This window comes from Neltuma alba, unplaced genomic scaffold (genome assembly GCF_004799145.2).
Source record: "Neltuma alba isolate B1F8T4 unplaced genomic scaffold, ASM479914v2 tig00002956_pilon, whole genome shotgun sequence".
Taxonomy (NCBI): domain Eukaryota; kingdom Viridiplantae; phylum Streptophyta; class Magnoliopsida; order Fabales; family Fabaceae; genus Neltuma; species Neltuma alba.
The window spans coordinates 1-23,998 of NW_021633082.1; the positions used below are offsets into that span (position 1 = coordinate 1).

At 39.1% G+C, this 23,998-nt stretch overlaps 5 protein-coding genes across 5 annotated transcripts; 2 read left to right on the plus strand and 3 right to left on the minus strand.

Annotated features, from left to right (window-relative positions):
* The first annotated feature begins 1,483 nt into the window (after positions 1–1,483).
* On the plus strand, positions 1,484–3,184 carry LOC114739894 (uncharacterized). Its single transcript, XM_028927997.1, has 3 exons — positions 1,484–2,374; positions 2,451–2,993; positions 3,083–3,184. The coding sequence occupies exons 1-3, from the start codon at positions 1,484–1,486 to the stop codon at positions 3,182–3,184; spliced, it is 1,536 nt and encodes a 511-aa protein (XP_028783830.1).
* LOC114739893 (uncharacterized) lies at positions 3,162–4,553 on the minus strand. The gene is made up of 2 exons (XM_028927996.1): positions 4,153–4,553; positions 3,162–3,788 (listed from the first exon to the last, which is right to left on the minus strand). Exons 1-2 carry the CDS (start codon positions 4,403–4,405, stop codon positions 3,607–3,609), a joined length of 435 nt encoding a protein of 144 aa, XP_028783829.1. The 5' UTR covers positions 4,406–4,553; the 3' UTR covers positions 3,162–3,606.
* A 549-nt stretch (positions 4,554–5,102) lies between these two features.
* Positions 5,103–8,559, minus strand: LOC114739891 (probable serine/threonine-protein kinase PBL5). Its single transcript, XM_028927994.1, has 5 exons — positions 8,321–8,559; positions 7,352–7,593; positions 7,005–7,194; positions 6,498–6,889; positions 5,103–5,650 (listed from the first exon to the last, which is right to left on the minus strand). Exons 1-5 carry the CDS (start codon positions 8,406–8,408, stop codon positions 5,357–5,359), a joined length of 1,206 nt encoding a protein of 401 aa, XP_028783827.1. The 5' UTR covers positions 8,409–8,559; the 3' UTR covers positions 5,103–5,356.
* Positions 5,803–20,526, plus strand: LOC114739892 (enoyl-[acyl-carrier-protein] reductase, mitochondrial). Its single transcript, XM_028927995.1, has 10 exons — positions 5,803–5,813; positions 16,852–17,216; positions 17,329–17,460; positions 17,904–18,047; positions 18,138–18,240; positions 18,463–18,562; positions 19,021–19,097; positions 19,192–19,270; positions 19,813–19,931; positions 20,073–20,526. Exons 2-10 carry the CDS (start codon positions 16,937–16,939, stop codon positions 20,164–20,166), a joined length of 1,128 nt encoding a protein of 375 aa, XP_028783828.1. The 5' UTR covers positions 5,803–5,813; positions 16,852–16,936; the 3' UTR covers positions 20,167–20,526.
* A 951-nt stretch (positions 20,527–21,477) lies between these two features.
* LOC114739889 (mitogen-activated protein kinase homolog NTF6-like) lies at positions 21,478–23,752 on the minus strand. Its single transcript, XM_028927992.1, has 6 exons — positions 23,449–23,752; positions 23,242–23,371; positions 22,903–23,040; positions 22,395–22,727; positions 22,063–22,246; positions 21,478–21,988 (listed from the first exon to the last, which is right to left on the minus strand). The coding sequence occupies exons 1-6, from the start codon at positions 23,604–23,606 to the stop codon at positions 21,813–21,815; spliced, it is 1,119 nt and encodes a 372-aa protein (XP_028783825.1). The 5' UTR covers positions 23,607–23,752; the 3' UTR covers positions 21,478–21,812.
* Between the last annotated feature and the right edge of the window lie 246 nt (positions 23,753–23,998).

A 23,998-nucleotide genomic window follows, 5' to 3' on the forward strand; every position in this document is an offset into this window, starting at 1 on the left:
GTCGGCTCGTGGAGAAAAACAACTTAAAGGAAGGACGGGTGATGAACCAGATCTATTACGCCTTTAATCTTGAGGTAGTCTCACTCATCAGTTCTTAATTAATGTATTGTCTGTCCAGCCCAAAGGCAAAAAAAAAAAAAAATGAAAGAAAGGAAAGAGATGGTAGAGGTCCCAATGTCCCATAACCCATGTGAACGCCTTTGCATGTATCCTCTTATCTGTTTCCTCCCGTGTGACCCTCACATCACCTCATACTGTTTTATTCAATAATACATGGCTTCTCATATTAATTAATTGCTATTTCATCACACGATTATTACATTCTACACAGACAATGATGGAGTTTCTTTAGAATCTTGGAATTTAAATGGTTGAAAGTGAAGTAAAAGATCATGGGACTGCCGACTGTGGGTAAAGATAATTTTGGGACGAAATGGACACTTTCAAAGAAACCCATTCTGTGCGTCATTTGCCTTGGATCACCGTCGGCTTGTACTTGCCACATGCAATTCATCAGATTCAGTCGCACATTTGAATGTCCTTTAGTTGCTGGGATGGCAGGGATAAGGGACCCCTGACCCAAATTTCTACTTCCATCAACATCCACAGCTCTGACCATCACTCGAGTAGCACATCCGTGTTGGGCAAGGCGAATCCGATACCCTTTCTAATTGTCCTTGCACTATTTCACCAGACAACGAGAGAAACAAAAAGTACGGACTGAGAGACAATTTCTGAGTTTTTGATTTGAAAATGTAAGGTGGCAGGCAAAATACAGATGTACCATCCCTAATTTTCAATATAAGAGTTAATTGACTAATTTGAGTAGATTAAAAAATTTGTTAAATTAGTTATTATAATAAATAAGTACTATCTTCTTTAAATACCCTTATTAACCAAGTGTATTAACTTTAATATTTAATATTTGATGAAATATTTAACATGTGTAACTATTACAATAATTACTTTGAAAAAAAATAAAAAGATATAAAAGATAAAATAAATTAGGATCTTATGTTTAGAATCAAATTAAAAGTTAAACTATTTTTATATTAAGAATTAGGAGGGCTAATATATTGCCATGAAAATAAAACCCATTTCAAGCGGAAGAACCGAAGGGGGTTTCCAGAGTTCAACATGTGATCGAGCTCTTCCTGGCAAAAGGAGAGGCATTATATCCGGGCTTCGAGCTGCCCGTTTATAATTGGGCTCCTAAAACCTCCCAACCTCAGTGCATTTCATTTTTTGGAAAAAAAATGATCTTTTTTTTTTTTTGGAATAACAAGACTAAAAAAAGGGGGAAAAAAAAAAGTTCTATTATTTGAGCGCATCAGCAAACCTCACCTAGAAGCACGAAAAGCCCGCACCGGGGGGGAAAAAACGCAAATTAGTAACTATTCTCTCTCCCTCTGCATGATCCGATGAATTCTGAGCTTCAACCACCTGAAAGATCGTGGAAGAGAAAAAATCAGTTTGGAACCAAATGTACTCTGCTTGCCAGCAACAAATGATCCAGATAGGCTCTACAAGTATAATCTCTTGGTTCATTCTGGCGATGATCATGCTATACATCCTCTACTCCTCCAACCTCGTCCTCTTTCAGAATGAGCATCGAGATTGTTCCCCACATTTAGATGACGCCTCCACGAAACACTTTCATCTGACTAACACATCCTCAGCTACCATTAACGACCAAGAGAAAGCTGGCAGAGGCGAAGAAACAAAAGAAAAGAACCTTACAGTTAGATCACCGCCCCCTCTGTTATCTAAAAGGCAGGACACCGAACTCAAACACATTGTGTTTGGGATAGCAGCTTCATCCAAATTGTGGGATACCAGAAAGGAATACATAAAGATATGGTGGAAGCCTAACGTAACCAGAGGGATAGTCTGGTTGGATGGAAAAGTAAGTACTAAAAGTGACGAGGGGCTGCCCCAGATTCGAATTTCTGGAGACACCTCAAATTTCAAATATACGAACCCTCAGGGGGATAGATCTGCACTGAGGATTTCAAGGGTAGTAACCGAGACATTCAAGCTTGGGATGAAGGATGTGAGGTGGTTCGTGATGGGAGACGATGACACAGTGTTTGTGGTAAATAATGTAGTCAGAATTCTTTCCAAGTACGATCACAGACACTTCTACTATATTGGGAGCTCATCAGAGAGTCATGCTCAGAATATATACTTCTCTTATTCCATGGCATATGGTGGAGGAGGATTCGCTATAAGCTATCCATTGGCCAAGGAGTTGGCCAACGTACAGGATCGTTGCATTCAGCGATACCCGGGTTTATATGGCAGCGATGACCGAATTCAAGCTTGCATGGCTGAGATAGGTGTGCCGCTAACCAAGGAACTTGGGTTTCATCAGGTAACACTAATTAATATTATTGGATGGAAATGGTCAGTGGTTTTGCTTCTTACTTGTTTATGTCTTGGTTGTGCAGTATGATGTGCACGGAAACCTATTAGGCCTCCTGGGGGCACATCCCGTGACCCCACTAGTGACAATGCACCACCTTGATGTTGTGGAACCCATATTCCCCCGAATGAACAGAGTACAAGGCCTCAGACACCTGATGCAATCCATCAAGATGGACTCGTCCAGCATAATGCAGCAATCAATCTGCTACGACAGAAGCAGATACTGGTCCATCTCTGTATCGTGGGGCTACGTGGTTCAAGTCCTCAAGGGAGTATTGTCCCCAAGAGAATTAGAGATGCCCTCGAGAACCTTTCTCAATTGGTTCAAAAAAGCTGATTACAACGGATACTCCTTCAACACGAGGCCTGTTTCCCATTACCGCTGTCGAAAACCCTTCATTTTCTACATAAACACGTCTCGATACGATCGAGCCAGTAAACAAATTGTTGGGACATATACTCGTGAGAAATCTAGACTTCCTTTTTGCCAGGGGGAAATGGAAACTCCGGAAAAAATCAACTCCATTGTTGTTTTAAAGCAACCAGATCCTTTTCGTTGGCAAAAGGTACGGATTCTCAATGATTCAAATGAGATAAAATGATTTACAATAACGTAGATACATTTCTGTCCATATTTAATAAACTTCCTTTGCAGTCGCCAAGGAGGGACTGTTGTAGAGTTCTGCCATCACATCGAAGATCAACCATGTACATATGGGTGGGCAATTGTCGAGATGGTGAAGTGGCTGAATTGTAGCATGGAAAGGTACATATAGTTCATTATTCAAGGCGTATAGATAAAGAAATAGCTTCTAGTCATTTTCCTAAATCCTAAGATTACGATTGCATCAGAAGGTCCACGAAACACAAATTGAGATATTGTTACTGACCATGAAATACAAGCTACAATTTTGCCGTCCAGTGCATATTGTTTTCCATTTCCGCCATGTAAATTCAAAAAGGCATGTCAGTAGTGATAGTTCGTTTTGGCATGTATTCTACATAACAAGTTCAACCAGGGCAACAGAACCAAAATATGGTTCTTGCAAAGAAACATAGGTTCAGCTAATTTTGCTGTCTTGTCCAATAGAGCATCTCAAACTTATCGGAGATGAATTGACACAAAGTTCGGTAAAACTTCAAACCCTGACACCTTATTCATTGGAAGAAAATGATGTTTCAATTAGGCGAGCTCACCAAATGCAAGGAAGTTTCATTGTGGTGTGACAGATTTTGAGCAAGTGACAAGATTGGTGGTGCGGACACCACTAATATGGTGAGATCAGCATGTGTAGTGTTAGGCAGCGGTGCATGAATCTGATGTATGACTGTAGTTCTACCATCTCTAACCGTCACATTCACTGTTTTCAAAAGTCCAAACAATTTATAGAGAAGACTTTGTTAGAAAATTGAAGAAAATTCCGAATGAACAGTAATTTTATGATAAACAAATAGCCCAAGGGCTACTAAGCCTATTTAATGACCACAGAAGTGGCAAAAGTACTTGTTCGATCGAACAACCGAGATTTACACTAGGAATAACAGCGAAGAATGGAATGAAAGTTGATTATCTTGTAGAAAACTATTAGCAATCAGCAACTATAATTTATTTGAATACAAGGTACACGCTTGAAAGATGATAGAACAGTAGATTAGAACAAGTCAGAATACGAAGAAAGTAAAACAATATGAGGATAACAAGCACAGTTGTGTTGAAATTTATACCTGGAAAATAATTGAACCAAAGCAGGAAAAGGCAAAGCAGCAGAATCAAAGGAATAGCGTGAAGCCATTTCTCTGCCGATCGTGATAAGGAAACCTTTCTCTTTCCATTGGTGCTTCGCGTATCGTAAAGTGGAGGGCCGGACGTATCATCACCGTCTGTTTTTCCTCGCTTTGTTTGTGAAGGATCGCCGAGATTGACGGCTCTGTGCTCGCCAGAGCCGCGAGAACTCGCATTTGAGGTCCTTTGCTGCATCTGAATGTTATCGCCCTCACACAGATTCAGAAGAAGAAGAGAGTGAGTGTTGGCGTTTTGCAATGATAAAATGGAAGAAAACTGTGTCAGTTAATAATTCCAAGGCTTGGGGGTTCCCTGCTCGTTTAGTTAATCAGCAAACTTTCGGGCGGGAAATTGGTTAAGCGGGCAACGCATGTGGATGGCCAAAGCGCCGAGGTAATTATCCGCCTGCCACTGGCCTTGATATTACACACTCACCAGCAGGGTGTATAAAATATATGTAGGTGGCATTTGATAATTGTACTATCCACGTGTCATTAAGCAGATGAAAAATAAAAAGAGACCGCACTTATTTTATATGGAAATATAGCAATACACGTGACGTGATCTCTGTTAGTTAGCGCCGTTCTCAGAGGGGTAGTTTATGGATGTGTACGGACCTCAGTTTCTCATCCCAGTAACTGTCATTTTTATCCATTCTCTGCTAAACTGTCCTCCTTCCATTTTTGGGGGAGAGAAACTCAGAGCCTTCGTAAGCAGGGGCGTATAGAGTTATGAATTTAGGAGTGGCCGTTTCTCTATCTAAATTTTATATGCATATAATAATTTCAATATAATTGCTGAACTCAAACACGGGATAAAGACAATCATCGGTGCGGCAACTTGTGTAACGAGGTCTAGATCATTGTTAAAGCATGAGTAAGTTCAAGATGTGGGCTGGAAGAAGTCATTTATTATGACTGAGGCTGAATTCTCATAATAAATGGGCAAAAGGAAAAAATCCTACGAAGAGGCTTCTTAATACAAGGAAGGCAGCTCACATGTACACCCAGAGGAAATATCAGAAAATTTTCTTTTTATATATATATATAAAAAATAGAACAAAAGATTGTAAAAGCGCCTTGTTATCTTCTGTGAAGCAAAAATTGATAGCAAGGCACACTGACATATGAACAAGCACAAATATTCTTAATCTGATGATCTGTCCGAGGAAGAACCATTACGAGCAAGATGTGTTTGATCGTCATCCCTTCTTCTGGAGTTGTGTACTTGATGATGAGTTCGGGGATCATATCTCTGGGAGGCAAGGTAGTTTAATGCGGTAACCACGTCGGTTATCACAGGCCGCATATTAGGCTGCTCTTGAACACACATGGCAGCAATAGCCAGAGCTTGGTACAAACCTCTCACGGGATACTGGCCTTCCAGCAATGGGTCTACCATTTGGGAGAATTTTCTCCTGTCTTTGAACAACGGCCTTGCCTGCAAACACCACATAAAACCCAAGTTACTTATTTTTTTCTCAATTCACATAACTTTTTTCAGAAGCACACAAAAATGAACATAACTGTGTTCTAAGCGTATGTAAAGAAAAATTGCATTCCATGAAGAACAGGAGTTTAAAAAATTCTTGAAAAATATGTCTGTGTTGTGCACAATCCAAGATATACACCAGAACCATCCAAGCTCCACATTGACAGTTAGGTTTCGTTTCACATAGGTGAGATAACAACAGAAGGAAAATATGCAAATGAAACGTTCAACCAGAACATGTGGTATTCAAGAGCAAACAAATGAATAAATTGACACACGAATGGGATTCTCAGTAATTTTGCAGGGGTATTTTCTTTTTTTGAGGCCCATGGCAGGGAGGGAGAAGTTAATAGAAAGCGCCAATTTCCTTATGGAAAATTAATGAGCAGATAATTCATAATTCAGTCAGCAAGTTTCAGAAAATTGTCTGTCTCAGGCGTTTCACATCAGACCATCGGAGGACCAAAAAAAAAAAATCAAAGATGCAACCAATAAATAGTTAAGTAGGCTATCTTCTCTGAAATTTTTGAGGAGTGCAAGCACATATAAAGCCTCCACCTTTGGTTCTTTCAACTGAATGCCAACTATGGTTCTAGTTCTTAGCATAACCCGGGCAAAATGTAAGGTAATATGAAAAAACTGATGCCCAATCAAAACTAGTGCCACAGATTTATGAGCATTTGCACTTGCAGTTCTATTTCTTTACCACAAGATAATAAGAAAGGAAATATCTGCAAAAGTAAATCAACTAACATGGACTTCAGTGGTAACCCTGAATAAGCAAGCATTGACATACCCATGCAACCAGATTTTGTTCTTTGGCAGGTCTAGCGTTATCAATGGCTTTCCTGCCTGTGATGAGCTCCAAAAGAACAACGCCAAAGCTGTAGATGTCTGACTTGAACGTCAACTGACCCGTCATTGCATAATCTGGAGCACAGTAACCATACGTGCCCATAACCCTTGTTGAAACATGTGTCTTATCGCCGCTTGGGCCTACTTTGGCCAAACCAAAATCAGATAACTTGGGATGATATCCTTCACCTAATAAGATGTTTGAGCATTTCAAATCACGGTATATGACCGGGGGCTTCATTTTCTCATGTAAATACTCCAAGCCCTTTGCAGCTCCGGCTGCTATTTGCATTCTCGTGTTCCAGTCAAGTGGTTTTCTACCGGGTGGAAGATCTGAGGTGGAATGGGGGATATCAATAAGCAATGCAATGGTGATTTTAAAAAAGAAAACTTGCTGAGTGTAGATTCTATCTGAAGAAAAATGAGATATTAGGATCATAGTATATACCATGCAAGTGGTTCTCCAAAGATCCTAATGGCATGTACTCATAGACCAATAGTCTCTGATCTCCATCAGCACAAAACCCAATCAATTTCACAAGATTAGGGTGGTCTGCTTGACCAAGTGTCAAAACCTCAACAACAAATTCCCGAATTCCTTGAAGTCCATTAGGGTCAAGTTGCTTTATAGCCACAACCTGCATTAAAAATAACAAATCTTAATCGCATTGCAACTCGACAGAAACCTTAGATATGCACAGTAACGTGATGCACAAGAGCACAAAACACAATATATTAGAACGGCTGGACCAGATTAATATTTCACTGATAAGTTTTGTTCAATCCCAAACCAACCTGGTCTATTCTCTGCAAATGCCCCTTGTAAACCTTGCCAAACCCTCCTTCTCCCAAAAAGCAATCCGACCTAAAATTTCCTGTTGCCGCTGCAAGTTCATCAAAAGTAAAAGTCTGAGCCGTGCTACCACTAGTGTCTCCATTGTCCGATAAATTTAATCTCTTCACATCCTGAGAAAGTTGATCACCCTTAGAATGAGCTTCCTTCGTCACATTCACATTCAAATCAACTTTCACCGTATCTGTAAGAAATGCAAAAATGCGCCCAAGGTAAAGGGATCCGACGAGACACTAGGCGTCCAAGTTAATGCAACTTATCAAAAAGGAAATGACTTGTATTCGAGATGACTGGAGAACCCACAACCATCAAAATTTAAAAGTAAACAAAGTGCAAAAAGACAAGCCCGACTTTCGATTACCCTTTGAGTATTTTCAAAAACGCAAGCGACCGAGAGAAAGAAGAATGAAGCATGGCCTATATGAATACTTCGAAATAGACAATAGATGTCAAAATTTATCCGATGACTTCTGAGAAAGATTAGGAATATCAGAGGAGAACGTTAACACCGACCACCACGATTAATCTTGATACTGAACATAAATTACATAAAAACCAAGTTCACAATTTTCTTTCCGTTTCCAAAGAAAACTGTTTTTTTTTTTTTCCTGGGAAACATTCCACCAAAATAAAACAAAGGAGGTGCACTTGATTTTCATACCCAGAAAAAAGGACTGAGAGAGATGGCATACGACGAGCCGGGAAGAATGAACATTGATGAGTTCAGGACATAGCCATGTCTAGAATCTTTGGAAAAAGAAAAAGGTAGATTACTCAGAAAACAAGAAAAAATAAAGATCACCATGATCACAGAGAATGGGTAATCAGTTTGTTCAGTCGATTAGCCAAATGCGTGTTATCTGAACATTCAAGTAAATTAAATCAAGATCATCGAAAAAATTAACCAGCACCTGTGTGATTGTTGGGCTTTGCGCTCTGGCTATAGTCGTTGGCCTGCGATTTTCTGCTTGATTTCTTTGCAAAACAAAAGCAACCCATAATCCCTCTCAGTCTAAGGCGCGCCAAGAAAACGAAGCCTAGAACAGAGACCAGAGCATGAAAATACAGGCAATCGAGTGTCAAAGACTTGGAAGGAAAGAGAGGGCAGAAACAGCAGGGGAGAGAGAGGGGGCACTTCTGAAGTTTTGGGCGATGTTCCTGGTGCTTTAATGTTTTCAGGGTTTACATGAGATGAGCATGAATTGTAATAAAAATTTTTATACTCGCTAATAAAGAGACGCCACGAAAAAGAGATTGGAGTTTTCTGTCATTTCCATAATACGAGGGGCATAATCAGCTCCGGAGTTGGTTGAATGCGCCAAGCCCTTTTAGTTTAATATCATCGGCTCACGGACTCTTTCGGCTCTACGCTGAGCTGCCTTCTACTCGTTTTATCAGACATTGCTACGCTGACGTGGCGCAAGGCAGCTGCTGTTCATCGATTTGGTGCGAGCTGGTGTGCATCGCAACTGCAATGGATCTTTGTCTTTCGTAGAAGGTATAGTCCGCCGGTGGCGTACAGATCACACCAACGCGCTCTTCTGAACCGTCCGATCTCCTTCCCATGAAATGGCAAGAAAGGTCAACGTCTCGAACCATTCACTAGGGCCCACGCGATGACGCCGAAAGTGGGGCCCACCTTGCCTACGCGCATCGCACTTCCACATCGGCCCCCTAACGGAACGATTGGAGCCGAACGCGTTCCAGCTCGGCGGCCTTGACGGCGCCGTCACCGGTGAGAACTGCCAACAAATTAATTAACGTTAGGCGGTTTCAGATGAATTCGGCCATACCGGATCACTGGTTCCGTTTTCAACTTACCGAGTAGTACTGGCATGTTTACTTTGCCTTCTGTTGAACGCGTTTGTCATAAATAGGGGGTATTTTTTTTCAGTAGTAGTTGAATTCTTAAAATTAACCATAAATGCTCATCCTAACAGAAGATAAGAAAAATTAGGTTATAAAGTTAAATGTAGATATTTCCAACAACATTATATTTGCATGTTAAATAAAAAAATTTAAACTTGCAAGTTAAAATTTTATAATTGTCAGTCGAGTTGTGATATTTATAAATCTTCTTGTCTCTAAACTCAGTTGGTGATTATAAAAAGATCCGTGACTATAAATTACGGGTAACTTTGAGAGGATTAAATTATAACTAATCCTTTAAGTATAAACCAATAGGAGTCAGTAAATAAAATTCTTCGATTTTACACAACATATAAGGGGAATATTTTATGTTTTTGCATGCCTGTGCGCAGGGGATCATTCAGCCTGGGGATGAATGAAAACCTGTAACCTATGGTGGAACATAAATTTATTAAATGAGGCCGACCAACTTAATTAAAATTGGTAGATTTGACTGCCAACTAACTTAGAAGATATTCATAAAGTATTGGAAAGAGCTGATGAATTAACTTGTCACCTGTATTCTTTACCAAAAATAAAATTGTCGCCGGTATTGCCCAGCTGTGGATGAAACAATATTTACATTGTTTGATAAATATTAAAAGCAAAACACATGGTTATTGCCAAGATGCTTAATATTTTATATTCGTACCTATAAATAAATGACGTTTATTTATAATTTATTTTGTTCTATTTTTAATATCTCATCTTCTTATTATTTTGTTGCCATGATTCTTAATTTTATCTTCGTGCCTGCCAAATTTGTTTAAGCACCATGTATAATTAAAGCACGGCGCGCGCTGGCCGGAATCATGTTGAGCAGGAATGTAAGGTGGGACACTGAAAATGTTTCATTTGATATTTGACTTTGGCTCCTATTTTAAATTCTTCTCCCACCTAATTAATTTTTAAAAAAAATCTGCCACTAATTAATTCTCTCTCACAAACACGTACACAAACAGACAGGCGTGAGCAGTGATCGGCCGCGTACGTATGTAGAAGAAGATTTACGTATAAGAAATTCCGAGAAGTGGCATCATTTTACTTATTTTTGCAATTCAATTTGGATTCCTCCTCCTTCTCATCATTATATCTACCCCTTTTTCCCTTTGGCTATGTTAATTACTTCTTTATTTGTAACATGTTTCAATAATTGTTCAATCCCCGCCATTTAACCCTGTGTGTTATCTCCAAACAAATTACTCTTTCGATCCTAAATATAAGATATTTTTTGTACTATATATAAGGATCTTATACTTAGGACCAAAGGAGTATTATTTATTATGCATTTTTTATTTTTCCCATTCTCGAGTAGGAAGAGAAAGAGGCATTCGAAATAACTTCTTAATTACTTCATCCTTAAATCCCCGGAAGAGTTCCATAGAAAACAAGGTATTTAATTAATTATATTTTCTGAAAGAAAACAAAGCTCTTTAAATTATTACACTAAAAATCTACGCCCGCGTAAAAACATGAATATCAATATATCTTCAGAAGTTGTAGAAAACCTCGCTATCTGCAATACGTTCACAGAAAAATAATTATTTCCAAACTGCTGCGGCTCATTATCATAATTATTCTAGCTTGAGAAACTTCACTCTTATAAGTGGATTTCACTTGAAAAGGTTGCCATACCAAAAACTGCCTATATAATCTTCGTTTGGGCATGACATGGAGTGGAAGGGAAAAAAACATATGTAGAGGGATTTTGGTTTTATTAATAGACAATTTTAGATTAATTAGCGGGAGTGTCATTTTGCAGTCTAATTAAAGAACGTGAGGATGAAGACAAATAACAGAAAAACCGGCCAACCCAAAAAGAAAATGGCAAAGAAAGAGGACTCATCACCAGGGTGGTCTAGAAAGTTCCAGCATTTAATTAAAATATTACGCGTGGGAGAAGAAGTAATGAGAAATTAAAGACGAGGGGATGACCCAAAACAAAGGAAACCAGAGTGATAAGGCAGGAAAATGAGACGAGGCGGAATAATCTGATTGGATTAGTAATAAAATATATAAGCGGAAGGAAGGGTTTTTTGAAAGAGACGTGATCAGAATTGGGATTGAACTCTCTTCCATTCAAACGTTGCCACGGTTTTCAAATAAACATGATCTCTCGTACAAGACATTTCGGGTTATCATATCCATACACGTGTCGTCTGCTTTGAGGTCAATCCTGCGATTTTGGATCCATCAGCTAGCCTCCCCCCACCATCTCCATCTCGCCATGCGTCTCCTCTCAGTTTTATCTGCATTATTTTAAGAACTTTTAAGAAACATGTAAATATAGAGCCAAGTGTGCATGCACATAATGTCCTTGTCGAAGAAAAAGTAATATTCGTTCTGCAAGTGTGTGTGGCTGTGTGTGTTGTGTGCTCTGTGCATGGGACGTCATAAAGGCTAGAGCGGACAAATTGAGAGTCGTGGGCAGTTAGGCTATATCATATGGATGATAGTATGAAACTGATTTTTTTTTTTTAATTTTAGCGATTAATAATGGGAGGTTGACCAACTTCGACTTCACTCTCTTGTATTCCTTGCTTTCTTTTGCTCCCTATGTGTTGCATTTCCTATTCAATGAGTGACTATAGTTTTCTTTTTGTATTTTAGTGCACAAATATCGGTTTCCCACTCTGCTAATGGATATTTACTAATAATTCATCAGGAACGGCCGTCTATGATTTAACAAGAAGAGACCAGATATCGTAGAGCTTCTTCTTCTCCTTCTTTGAATCAGAGGAAGCATGCACTAATGATCATTTAAGACGACAAATGGGACTCACACAACTCGATCCCAACTTACAAGGAAATTATATATATTAATAGGCTACAGAACCATTAGCAGAGAAATTCTACTTCCATACGTGTCCCTCATATAAATTCTCCTTTTCCTAATTAAAGAAAATAAACATTTGAGTTAATGATGATATATTAAGTATTTCTCGTCATTATTTTAAGCAAGAGCTTAATTTTAAGTATATACTATATTAATTTTATTTATGATGATACTACTTTCCTAATATATTCAACAATTCATGTTGTTATTTTTCATTTATACCCAACAATCTACTTTTTTTAATAGTTTGGGATGCTAAATTCGCTATATCTAATCAAGTGCAACACAATATCCTATGTACCATGGTGATAGGGAATGAAATTAACTTCGTGACTACAGGTTTCGATGGGGCGGGGGAAAAATCGTACTTTGAACAGTCGAAAATATTTAAATAATCGTCTGAGGTACGAAAATGATGGTATTGATTTGATATGGATGGATCAAATGTTCGTTAGCGTAATTTAATTAAATATATTATAAGAGCAGGAAGTGGGTACTGCACTTTAGTGATTAAAGAGGATGGTGACTTGGGGTATCCGTTGAATGGGAAGCCAATTGCATGTATGCGTAGTGAGCCATGATTAGAGTGAGTGTGCATAAAGGTAATCTATGATTAATCAATCACCAATAGCTCGGTGAAGGCAAATGCTCTATTATGTTTATGGCGCCCACCCACCTTCTTCTATATATATATATATATATATAAAACCATCCCCCTCGGACCGGCCAGGAAGATGAGGCTGCCAGTAGTATCAGTGCTCAAAGACTCAAAGTGATTATTCCTACTCCTTCTGCAAAATTATCCTCATTAAGTTTTGTTGTTTATCAGCAAAAGAAAGTAAGAAACTAGCCGTACGTACTTAACTAATTTAAAGATATTAAGAAAATTAATTAAGTTAGTTATTTGTAATAAATAGGTATTGTCTTTCTTAAAACACCCTTACTCATTATTTGTATTAGTTAAAAGTACCATTTAATGAAACCTTAATATGTACAGCTACTATAAGAATTAGTTAAAAAAAAAAAGATAAATATGAAAGACAAAGTGGATTTGGATCTTATATTGAGAACCAAGTTAAAAATCAAACTAGCTCTTAGCTATTATATTAAGGATTGCATATGGTATTTGAGAATTGAGAGTAAAACATGCTTATACATGGATGATTCGGTAATGATTAGGGTTAATTGTCGGTCCAAATTTAAACCCTATTAAATTACAGACTAAGTGTTAGGTAGTCTTATGCCTCGTTTGGTATAATGGAAGAGTTTTTGATGGAAGTGGAACTGGAACTGGAAGTGGAACTAGAAGTGGAATTGGAAATGGAAGTGGGTTCTAAAACATGTTTGGTATGAGAGTGGAAGTGGGGTATAATTTTTAATTAAAATATATATTTATATTGTAAAAATACTAAAATACCCTCAATAGGGAAAAAAAAAAAAACCCACTCCCACAGTCACGACCGGTGTTCACCGGAAAGAAATCGTCCATCGCTGGTGATAGTTCATCAACCATTAAACAATTAATCCAAACTCAATCATAATCCAAGCAATATATAAATCAAATCCAAATACAAATATCAGCCATCAACACAAAAAAATTTCTGATCACTGTCATTCGTTATTCGTCTTCACCCAAAACAGCGATGCCCCAAGACCGCCGTCAACCTCCGGCACCCATGGAGGATGATTACAAGAAACTGAACCCCATAAACAAGAAATCAAACCAAATCAAGCAATAGAAAAGGAAATCAGATACTAGAATAAAAAATAGTCTTCTTCTTCCTTGCGCTTTCCAGTTCAACCAACGACGATAATGATAAAATTTTTCCACGGTCCAAGCTGAACCTGAACTAGAAACAACCATTTCCAGACCTCCGCAACTAGATCTAACTTTCCACAAGATCTAATTTCAACTCAAGCAAGAAAAAAAATCCCGCCAATGAATGTCGTCACCTATCTGAGAATGAAATTGAAATCGAAGTACTTGCAAGCTTCTTCTCATTGCATCCTTCTTTGATTTAAAATCAAAATCAAAGCACTTGGAACCTTGGAGGTTGCCGCGAATGAGCACCGTTACCGTCGCGAATGAGCATCGTTACCGTCATAGGTGAAGGTCGTAGCCACCGCGAGTGAATGTTGTTACCTCACCATTGCCGTCGCGGATGAAGGTTGTCGCCAGGGAACCTTGAAAGTGGAATCTCAAAGGTTGTTCGGCTGAAAGCTTCAAGGGTAAAAAGGGAAAATAAAATGGGTTCCATGGAAGTGTAGTCAGTTCCCCGAGTTGCGCCTGGAACTGAGTTCCATCATTTTTGATGGAAGTGGGTTCCTGAAGAAGTGGGTTCCATGGTACCAAACAAGCAAAAATCATGATTCCACTTCCACTTCCAATTCTTCAGACTCAGTTCCAGCACACCAAACGGGGCATTATTGATTGGAAGTTTATACACCGGCCCTGTTATTTGTAAAACCGGTGTTTTAGTTAGTTGAAGTGAAACTCAGATATTCAAATTGCAACCTTGTGATTCTACAAACCCCAAGTGCAAAACTCTGCATTATCCATCAACCCTACTCCAGTATGGCCGCTTAAATGGGGGTGCTCCAGAATCCGAATTTAATTTGGCCCCTTTTTATTTTGTGTGGATTACACGCCTCATTTCGTAAACAAATTCTCATCCCCATAATTTGGAAGGGGGCGCACAGACAAGAGGGAGGGTTGTGGAGGCAGAGGATGGCCAATGAAAAAGAGCATGTGCGCCACGTTGAACGGCATGGATCTTCCTAGAGGGTCAACATAGAACTAATTCTAATTTCCCCTTCATTTTTAAAAAATTAAATAAATAAAAGAAGTATAGGGCGGCCCACATTGCCTTTAATCCATTCGAAATTGATGTGGGCCCAGAGGACAGCGGGTAAGTCCGTGCATTTTCTAGGGTGGGAAAAGTGGTGGGGCAAGACGGTCAAACCGCAAGGAACAGCGGACCAATGAGAATGTTGGGGCATGAGAAATCAATCGCTGTCCGGTTGCCCTTTTTTTTTTTTGGTTTGGGTTAAAAAAATTGAATAGCGAGGCGTGAGCTGTGAGGAAGAGCTGCATTGGACGATGTGGGTAGGATAGGAAGCTGGAATAAATAATATTAGGTTGGCTAACTAACCCCAAATACCCTTAATCTGTCCTGCGTCCAACAAGTTTTACCCGTATATCAGGAGTCAGCAGTACCATATATTCAAATCTATTAACAATTTTTTCATACAGATTACACAAAATCAGTTAGTGACCTCTCTAAACCTGTAATTGACAAAATATATAATAATTATTATTATTATTATTTTCCGTCGCAACTTGCAAGTGCGTTCACTCTATTCATCAAAAATATTTCTTCGAGAAACTTTTTGACCATGTGATAATCCCACACTGACCTTGTCAGGTTGGGGGCAGCAGAACACGAGCTGGCTAAGTTGACGAGATAAAATATTGGGTGTTTCCTAGGAGCTTCTCTTCCATTCCTAGGAACTGTACTCACAAGTATTTATTCGGGCGTTATAAACATGTTCACATAAATTGGTACTCCTCCGGTCCTTATTATAAGACCCAATTTGACTTTTTATTTGGTCCTAATTATAAGACCCAATCCATTTTCTCTCTTATATTTATGCATTTTTTTCCAAGATAATCCTTCTAATAATGATAGTTTTAGCCAATATACTTAATTAGCAAGGATATTTTAGGAATAACAACACTTATTTATTATAAATAACCAACTTAACTTACTTCCTTAATCTCCTCAAATAAGTCAATTGGGTCTTATAATTAGGACCGGAGGAGTACTATAATATTTTTCCTGCGTGCTTACTTTTTGACTCGTGTTGTACTAGGATGGCGTTCAGAATGAAGGTTTATTTGCCTTCAATATATGTTTCAGTTTCTGTGCCCGCGTCATTGGCCTTCTTCAAACTCGCAATGCACCCACGCATTACACACCATCATCACAGAATTTTGCGATCCAGTTCATCTGAACTAACTTCCCAAAAGCAATCAACGATGAGTCCGTTTAAGTTTTCAACAGTACCAGCCTCAAGTTTCAAATCCGCTTTTTTTTTCCCCTCTTCTGTCCAGAGTATCCCCTCACTTGAACAGTAAGAGACTAATCTCTCGAGATACTATTAGGTCCCAACAATATTTTTTCTATACATATCACCTCAAAATATCGAACCTAAAATATGATGCTTAAGGTGTCCAAATCCCTCCCGCCTAGACCAACACTTTTTTTTTGGCTAAAGCATAGGTATCATCATATTGGAGGCAATCATATTCAAGACACTAACTGGCACTAAATGTGGGTACCTATTACAGTAGGAGTTTAAATTTCAGTTCATCATACTGTGAGAAACTAACTCTTTTTGTTAGATCCAAATTCTATTGGTACTTAGACCAACACTTGTTGCAACACAAATCTCTCAGAGTTTTTCCTCAAGGGCGTTGGCCCAGAACACGAAACAAGAAAGTAGGCCCAAGCTTTCAAAAACACATCCCATGCTGTGCTGCCCATCACAATAGCATGTCCCATCCGGACTAACGGGCCTCCTTAACCCATTTTAAAGATGGAAAGTACCAAATAGAAGTTTTGAAATGAGCGACGATCACCTTCCTTGCAGGCTACTCTTAACATGGAGATCCACACATATTTTGTAGCTGAGCAGTGATCTGCTGATTAAGTTCTGAGCTGAGCGGGGTGGAGAATTTGTCCGGAAGAATCCTTAGAGAGAGAAGCACAGACTGAGAGTGATGGCATTGTGGCGATCGCTGGGTGGGAAAGCTGGAAAAGGATCATCTTTGCTCTTCGGCTTAACACGGAAGTTAACTTATGGTGCCCAATCCCAAAGCGTGCGAGCATTCTCATCCGCCGTATCGCCACCTTCCAAGGCTGTTGTCTACGAGCTTCACGGCTCGCCTGACTCCGTCACCAAGTTGATAGGCCTTCCTCCCTTTGAAATCAAAGAGAATGATGTGTGCGTCAAGATGCTTGCTGCTCCTATCAATCCCTCCGATATCAATAGGATTGAAGGTTTGCTATCCTGCTACTAATTTTACGTTATTTTGCTTTCCATAATGACTATTTGTGTTAGGGTTCGTTCATCGAATGGACGACTTTGGAATAATATGGTGTTTACTTGAAGGTGTGTATCCTGTGAGACCGCCACTACCAGCTATTGGTGGCTATGAAGGCATCGGAGAGGTGCATTCAGTGGGCTCTGCAGTTACAGCTCTATCTCCTGGTGATTGGGTTATTCCTTCTCCACCTTCTTTTGGTGCGCCTCTCTCGCTCATTTCACCATTTGATATTTCTTTCATATTCGATTAATAAATATGATTCTAAAATTTATTAATTAGACCTTTTTATGAGTTAGTATGCCTGCTATTGTCCGTGTTACACGAATTTAAGCTTTTATTCTAAGTCGCTCTGAGGTCATAGAATTGGAAATAAATGCACTGACGCCGCTTGTCCCCGTTCCTATAACTCGAATTCAATTGCAACCTGAGCAGATTAGAAGACTTCGTACTGGCAATCTAAAAAACTGCCCGGTTCAAATATCTTCAGTTCATACGCACAAAATTGGTTCAAAAAGCATATCATGTGTCAAGAGGTTGAGAAAATCATATTTTCTTCTCTAATTGGAATGTAGAAACATCCCATTGAACCCTTTGCGTTCTCTGATCGTATCAAAAGGTACTTGATTTTCCTCTGGCACAGGGACATGGCAAACATACATTGTCAAAGATCAGAATGTGTGGCATAAAATAAATAAGGATGTGCCCATAGAATATGCTGCTACAATTACTGTCAATCCTTTGACTGCCCTGAGGATGCTTGAAGATTACACTACTTTGAATCCAGGTACTGCAGTTGTCTACAAATTCAATAAATTTTCATTGTGGAGTTGAGTAATTGATGCTTGATTGAACTTCGTATCGTGGATACCAACAGGAGATTCTATTGTGCAAAATGGGGCTACAAGCATGGTTGGTAAGTGCGTCATTCAGATTGCACAATCTCGGGGTGTTCACAACATCAACATAGTAAGGGACAGGTACTGATTTGATGGTTCATTGTAGGTATTATGAGCTTCTGAATGTCAACGTTTGTTGAAGCTTAGCTAAAACATTGAGATCGAAGCTTATTCTGTCCTAATTTTATTGCATTATCTTATATTAAAACCAGAAGTTGAAATTTCTTGCTTTTTTTTCCTCTGCTGTTGGAAATAATAATTATGAGGAGTCTTATTCTTGCACGCCAACTCAATTCTTGGCAGGGCAGGGATTGATGAAGTAAAGGAAAAACTTAAGAAATTGGGAGCTGATGAAGTTTATACTGAGAGCCAGTTGGAAGTGAAGAACGTCAAGAGTCTCTTGGTATCTTCCGAGTCTTGACATATCATTGTTGATTTGGTTGGTGGCTTCTTATCACTGGAATAAACGTTAATTTATTCAGTTGAATGTTGATAATAGTTATTATCTTTTTTCCCAACTGAAAAGCAGGTATGTAGAAGAGTAGTCTGGATACATTTCGACCTGTACCGTTTGTGATGGCATTCCTTAGACTCTGTGTGGTTTGTAAGAGTGAAAATGGTAGGAGTGGCTAGAAGTTGACAATGTGTCAAATCATGCGTCAAGTATAGATAAATTGTTTGCCTCCCTCCTCCCCTTTCATTTTTTTGCACTCCTATTAGAGCATCACACAAGTATTATTTTTACTGCGCGTCGTTTATAAAATTTATTTGTAGAATTAATGCCTTTATGAGTGTCAAATGGTTTACTTTACATCTCATTGATATTATAGAGCGATTTTCTTTTTGGTCATGACACGATAGGGTGATATGCCTGAACCTTCATTGGGATTCAACTGCGTTGGTGGGAATTCAGCTTCCCTGGTTCTCAAATTTTTGAGGTATAACATGGAAAGCTGGTTAAAGAGTTGCAACTCTTTCGTGTTGTTGAAATAAGTATTCTTTCTTGAATTTAAGTAATTTTATGCCTTGCAGACAGGGAGGAACAATGGTGACATATGGTGGAATGTCTAAGAAGCCTATCACAGTGTCAACTTCATCCTTCATATTTAAGGTTAATAACTTCCACGTACTTTCTTCATTCTCCTATTTGATTACGTTTTTTTTCCTCTAATTAATAACAGGGCAAACTCAGCTTCAAAGTAAAACTAAGTCATCAGACTAACTCCTAGGAGACAGAGATCCTAAGCTATTTCCTAAATCATGATACATTTGATCCAAACAAAAGGCCGGGGGTATATGAACCAGATTCAACTCCCTGGACGTCCCATGAGCATTCTTCGCTAGGTAGTCAGCACACATAATTGTCTCTCTATAAGCATGATGAATTTCCAGATCCCTGTTGGAGAAGATGATGAATCTTATGTCCGCAATTTCCTCTCTCAAAGGGTGTGAGAGGTCACATTCTGTTGACAATAGATGTAAGGCGTTCCAAGAGTCAGAATAGAGTTTCATCTTGGAATATCCTCCTATTTGATTACTTTTGTTTATGACGAATTGAGTTATCGATATTATGTGCCTGTATGCTTTGGTAGACTATAGAATCTTGCTCTGGCTTATAATTTGTAACTGAATTTTAAAACTACATATGTGCAGGATCTTTCCCTGAGGGGTTTCTGGTTGCAGAAGTGGATAACTGCAGATAAAGCTGGAGAGAGCAGAAAAATGATAGACAGGCTTCTGGGTCTTGTGCGAGATGGGAAGTTGAAATATGAGTATGTCTTCTGCCTACCGAATTCAAATTGTAAATTAACAATTAGCTCTTGGATTTTATTATTTCTTTGCATGAACTGTTCGCTTGATGTTCCTCATTGTGTCAACGGATCAATTTGATATATTGTCCACCCTCTTTGCAGGATGGAACTGGTTCCCTTTGACCATTTCAAGACAGCATTGGATAAGGCTCTCGGCAAACTCGGGAGCCAACCTAAACAAGTGATCATATTCTAAACATTTAAGTAGGAGCTAGGAGTTTGTTGAGACTTGGTATAGGGTAAGCCTTTGGGAAAGGAATTTAGTCTGTCATCTGGCAATCATAGTACACTACACCACACATTGATCTTGTAGATCTTGCTTGTATAGAATGCGAGTTGGGAGTAGTGGCGAACCTCTCAACAAACACTGCGGTGAAAATTTCACAACTAACATTGATGAGCATCGATCTTAGTTTAATTGAAAGGCTCACGAAACGAGCATGTAGATATGCAATACATCTTCGGTGCATCCCTAGTCTGTATTGATGTTACTATGTCACTATTAACGTGAAAACTTTGTAGCCGGTGGCATTACTTTGATGATTACAAGTTTACATCACAACTCCGCAGATTGGCTTTGCACAAGTGTCAGAATTGGATCTGAAGATAATTGTTGGCCCCCAAAAAAAAAAAAAAATCCATGAGTAACTGCCATGACAATGGACAAGACAATCTTAAAGATACTAAAGGCGATCTTCCTTCTAATAAATTCAAAAACCAAGTATTCTTCCGGTCCTAAATATGATATCTTCATACATACTAGTACAGGGGTTTTATATTTAGGACTGGAGAGTAATTGATTTTATTATATACGTTAATATTAAGTTGAGATATTTATTAGGGGAAATTGCAAAAAAAGACCTTGGAATTGTAAAAACGCAAATAGGGACCCTTGACAACTTCACTTTGGATTTTGACAAGAATAATATGCCCTGAAGTTGTCAAAACCCAAAGTGAAGTTGTCAAGGGTCCCTATCTGCGTTTTTGCAATTCCAAGGTCTTTTTTTGCAATTTTCCCTATTTATTACTCGATGTGTTTTTGTTATCATTACTAATAATGATTATTTATATCAAAGTTTTACTAGGGGTATGTAACCCTTTTTTTTCATAAATTTATTATGAAAAGAATTACAGTAGGTCTCAAATGAAGAGATTAATTGCTACTAGGTCCTTCCTCTAACAAGACATTAGAGGATGTGTAAATGCTATGGATTAACGTGTAAGTGAAACTTACTGTAACTATAATTCTTATTTGAACATTTTTTTTCATTCATCTCAACCGATTGTGCATATCAAGATTTTAAAAAAAATTAAGAAAAAGGAAAATCAATAGCCAATACGTTCCACCATCCTCTGTAATTCTTTACCATGTTTTAAAAAAGGGAGCGTACAAGTTCACACGCCAAGTGTCACAGCCATTGCAAATCTGAATCAACGTTACTACTGGATTTATATGCCCCTTAAAAAAGGAGAGAGAAGAAGTCAACGGATAGAGACAAGAAACCAATAAGAGCACCAAACAAAAAACCACTATTGTGGCTTAGGCATTGCTGCATTTGGTTTTCTACAATGAGAAGCCATGGGCTAAAGGGTTGTGGGGCATATAACCCTCGCTTCAGCAAGACAGACAGTCAACCAAAATGAGACGGTGCAAAAGCTCGAAAAATAAAAGGAGCGAAAAAATAAGAAAAAGAAACTTGCATCCCGGGTGAACCTATCTCCCTCTTCACTCTCACTATACAGATTACAACATCGCATTCACCATCTCTCCACACAGTTCCAAACTCGTATATGATATTTTATAAAACCAAACATTAAGAGCAAAGGACCGATTTTCCTGGACTATTCCGCCATCTCATCTGGATGAAAGTGAAGAGACTCCCTCCATATGAGATCCTTTATATCTTCTTCGCTTAAAGTCGTCTGCTCGAAATCAAAGATGAAAGGAGTTGGGCAAATGGGCTCCTCGTTGATCTCATGAAGACTTGACAAATACGGGTGATTCAACGCTTCTTCCACTGTCCAGACATACAATACAATTCAAGGAGATGAACGAATGATAGAAACGATTATCAAACTAAAAGAGGCGTACCAGTTATGCGTTTGGACGGATCGAAAACCAGCATTTTCTCCGCAAGATCAATTGCCAACGGCGACACATCAGGAAACCTGGATGCGAAGGGTTGCTTTTCAACACGTGGGAGCTGTTTAACGTACTTCTTTGCATTATCGCTTCGCAAGAATCCAAGGTCTGAATCATCTGGAGAACCTAGGAGCTGATTGATGAAGATAACTATGAGGACTGTGTTCAGCAGTATTTTACCCAACCGGGACCTTCACTTACTAGTTACCGGCACTCCTATTGTCTACCAAAAGGTTCAGAATGTTAAGAATTCAAATTGTCAACGGGGAGAAGAAAAATACCTCTGTTATAAGCGTCAACTGCTGAACATAGTCTTTGCCCGGAAATAGAGGCTCCCTTCTAATTATCTCCATCAAAATGCAGCCAACGGACCATACATCAATAGCTGCAGTATATTCTGAACAATTCAATAGCAATTCAGGGGCCCTATACCAACGAGTCACGACATATTCTGTCATAAAGTCTGTCTCAGAGGTAGTTCTGGCCAGCCCAAAGTCGCATATCTTGAGATCACAGTTTGCGTTGAGGAGTAAGTTGCTTGGTTTTAAATCTCGGTGCAACACATTTGCAGAGTGTATGTACTTCAATCCTCTCAAGAGCTGATATAGGAAATACTGCAATGACATTTAACATTCAGCATAAGCTGGAGTCTTTTACAATATTCTGTTTACGAACCGAATCTCTTGAGTTCAAAATCAGTGAATTAATTGAGGAAAAAATAAAGCTAGCAATCCGTCATCTCAACTTTATACGGTAAGAATTACATTCGCAAGATTCCAAGATACTCACTTGACAATGCTCATCCGCGAGATCCTGGGGAGAGCGAATGATCTGGTGTAGGTCAGTATCCATCAATTCATACACAATGTAAACATCATTAAAATTTTGCCTCTCTGGCGGCCGTATGATGTCCTTAATTTTAATTATCTGCACAATACCATTGAAGAGAGTCATGTACAAGACATAGCCTACAAAGTTCAGGTGCAATCAAAGCCGTCATTTCAAACAGATATTGCAACCTAGTGTCTCATGCACAGAGGCAGAAAAATCAAGCATATGCTGTCATAGTTGGATGATACAAGATGGGAAAAGGGAAGCAAGTACAATCAGAGAGTAAAAGAGCCATACGTTGTCATGATCCATATGACTGAGAAGCTTGATTTCACGAAGTGTCCTCTTGGCGTCGATCCTGTTGTCGAATGCGTTCCCTATCTTCTTAATCGCAACCTCTTCCTTAGTCTCAGAATTCGTCGCACAGCTGCACTAACAATCAGAAAGATCAACGGGGATAGACAAATTAAAGTATACCAACGGATGGATGAGATGAAGTAATACCAAACGATGCCGTAAGCGCCGCGTCCGACAGGCTGTATAGGAGGCGCATATTTGGCATAAACATCGAAAGGATTGCCAAGAATGTTGAATCTCACGTATTTGCCTCCATGAAAGGGAATCGCCATGGATTTGATCGGGAGGGGTTCAGAATTTTCCATGTGTTAGGGGTTGAAAGGAAGCTTTTTAGTGAAAGGGGAATGTTAAAGGGGGAAGGAGGGTGAGTAGTGGGTATATAAAGGAAGAAGGAAGGGAGCGTAGGACCGTCGGGGGACTTTGACGGAGCCCGTTGAGTGCCTTTAGCTTTTGAAGATGTGGGAAATCCACCATGAAATTGGATGCGTTACTTTGAAATTCAAATCTCCAATTCAAATCTCGCGTGGACTGCAGAGCACAGACCATAGTGGGAACGAGACGACGGAGTAAACTATGAAGACTTGTCCGAGTTCCTACGCGAAAACAAACACGTAGTCATCACCAAAAATTGCAGATACGCGGATAGATGGGACAGTGGCCCATAAATGACCCAGCCCCAGGAAAGACACCGGCCCAA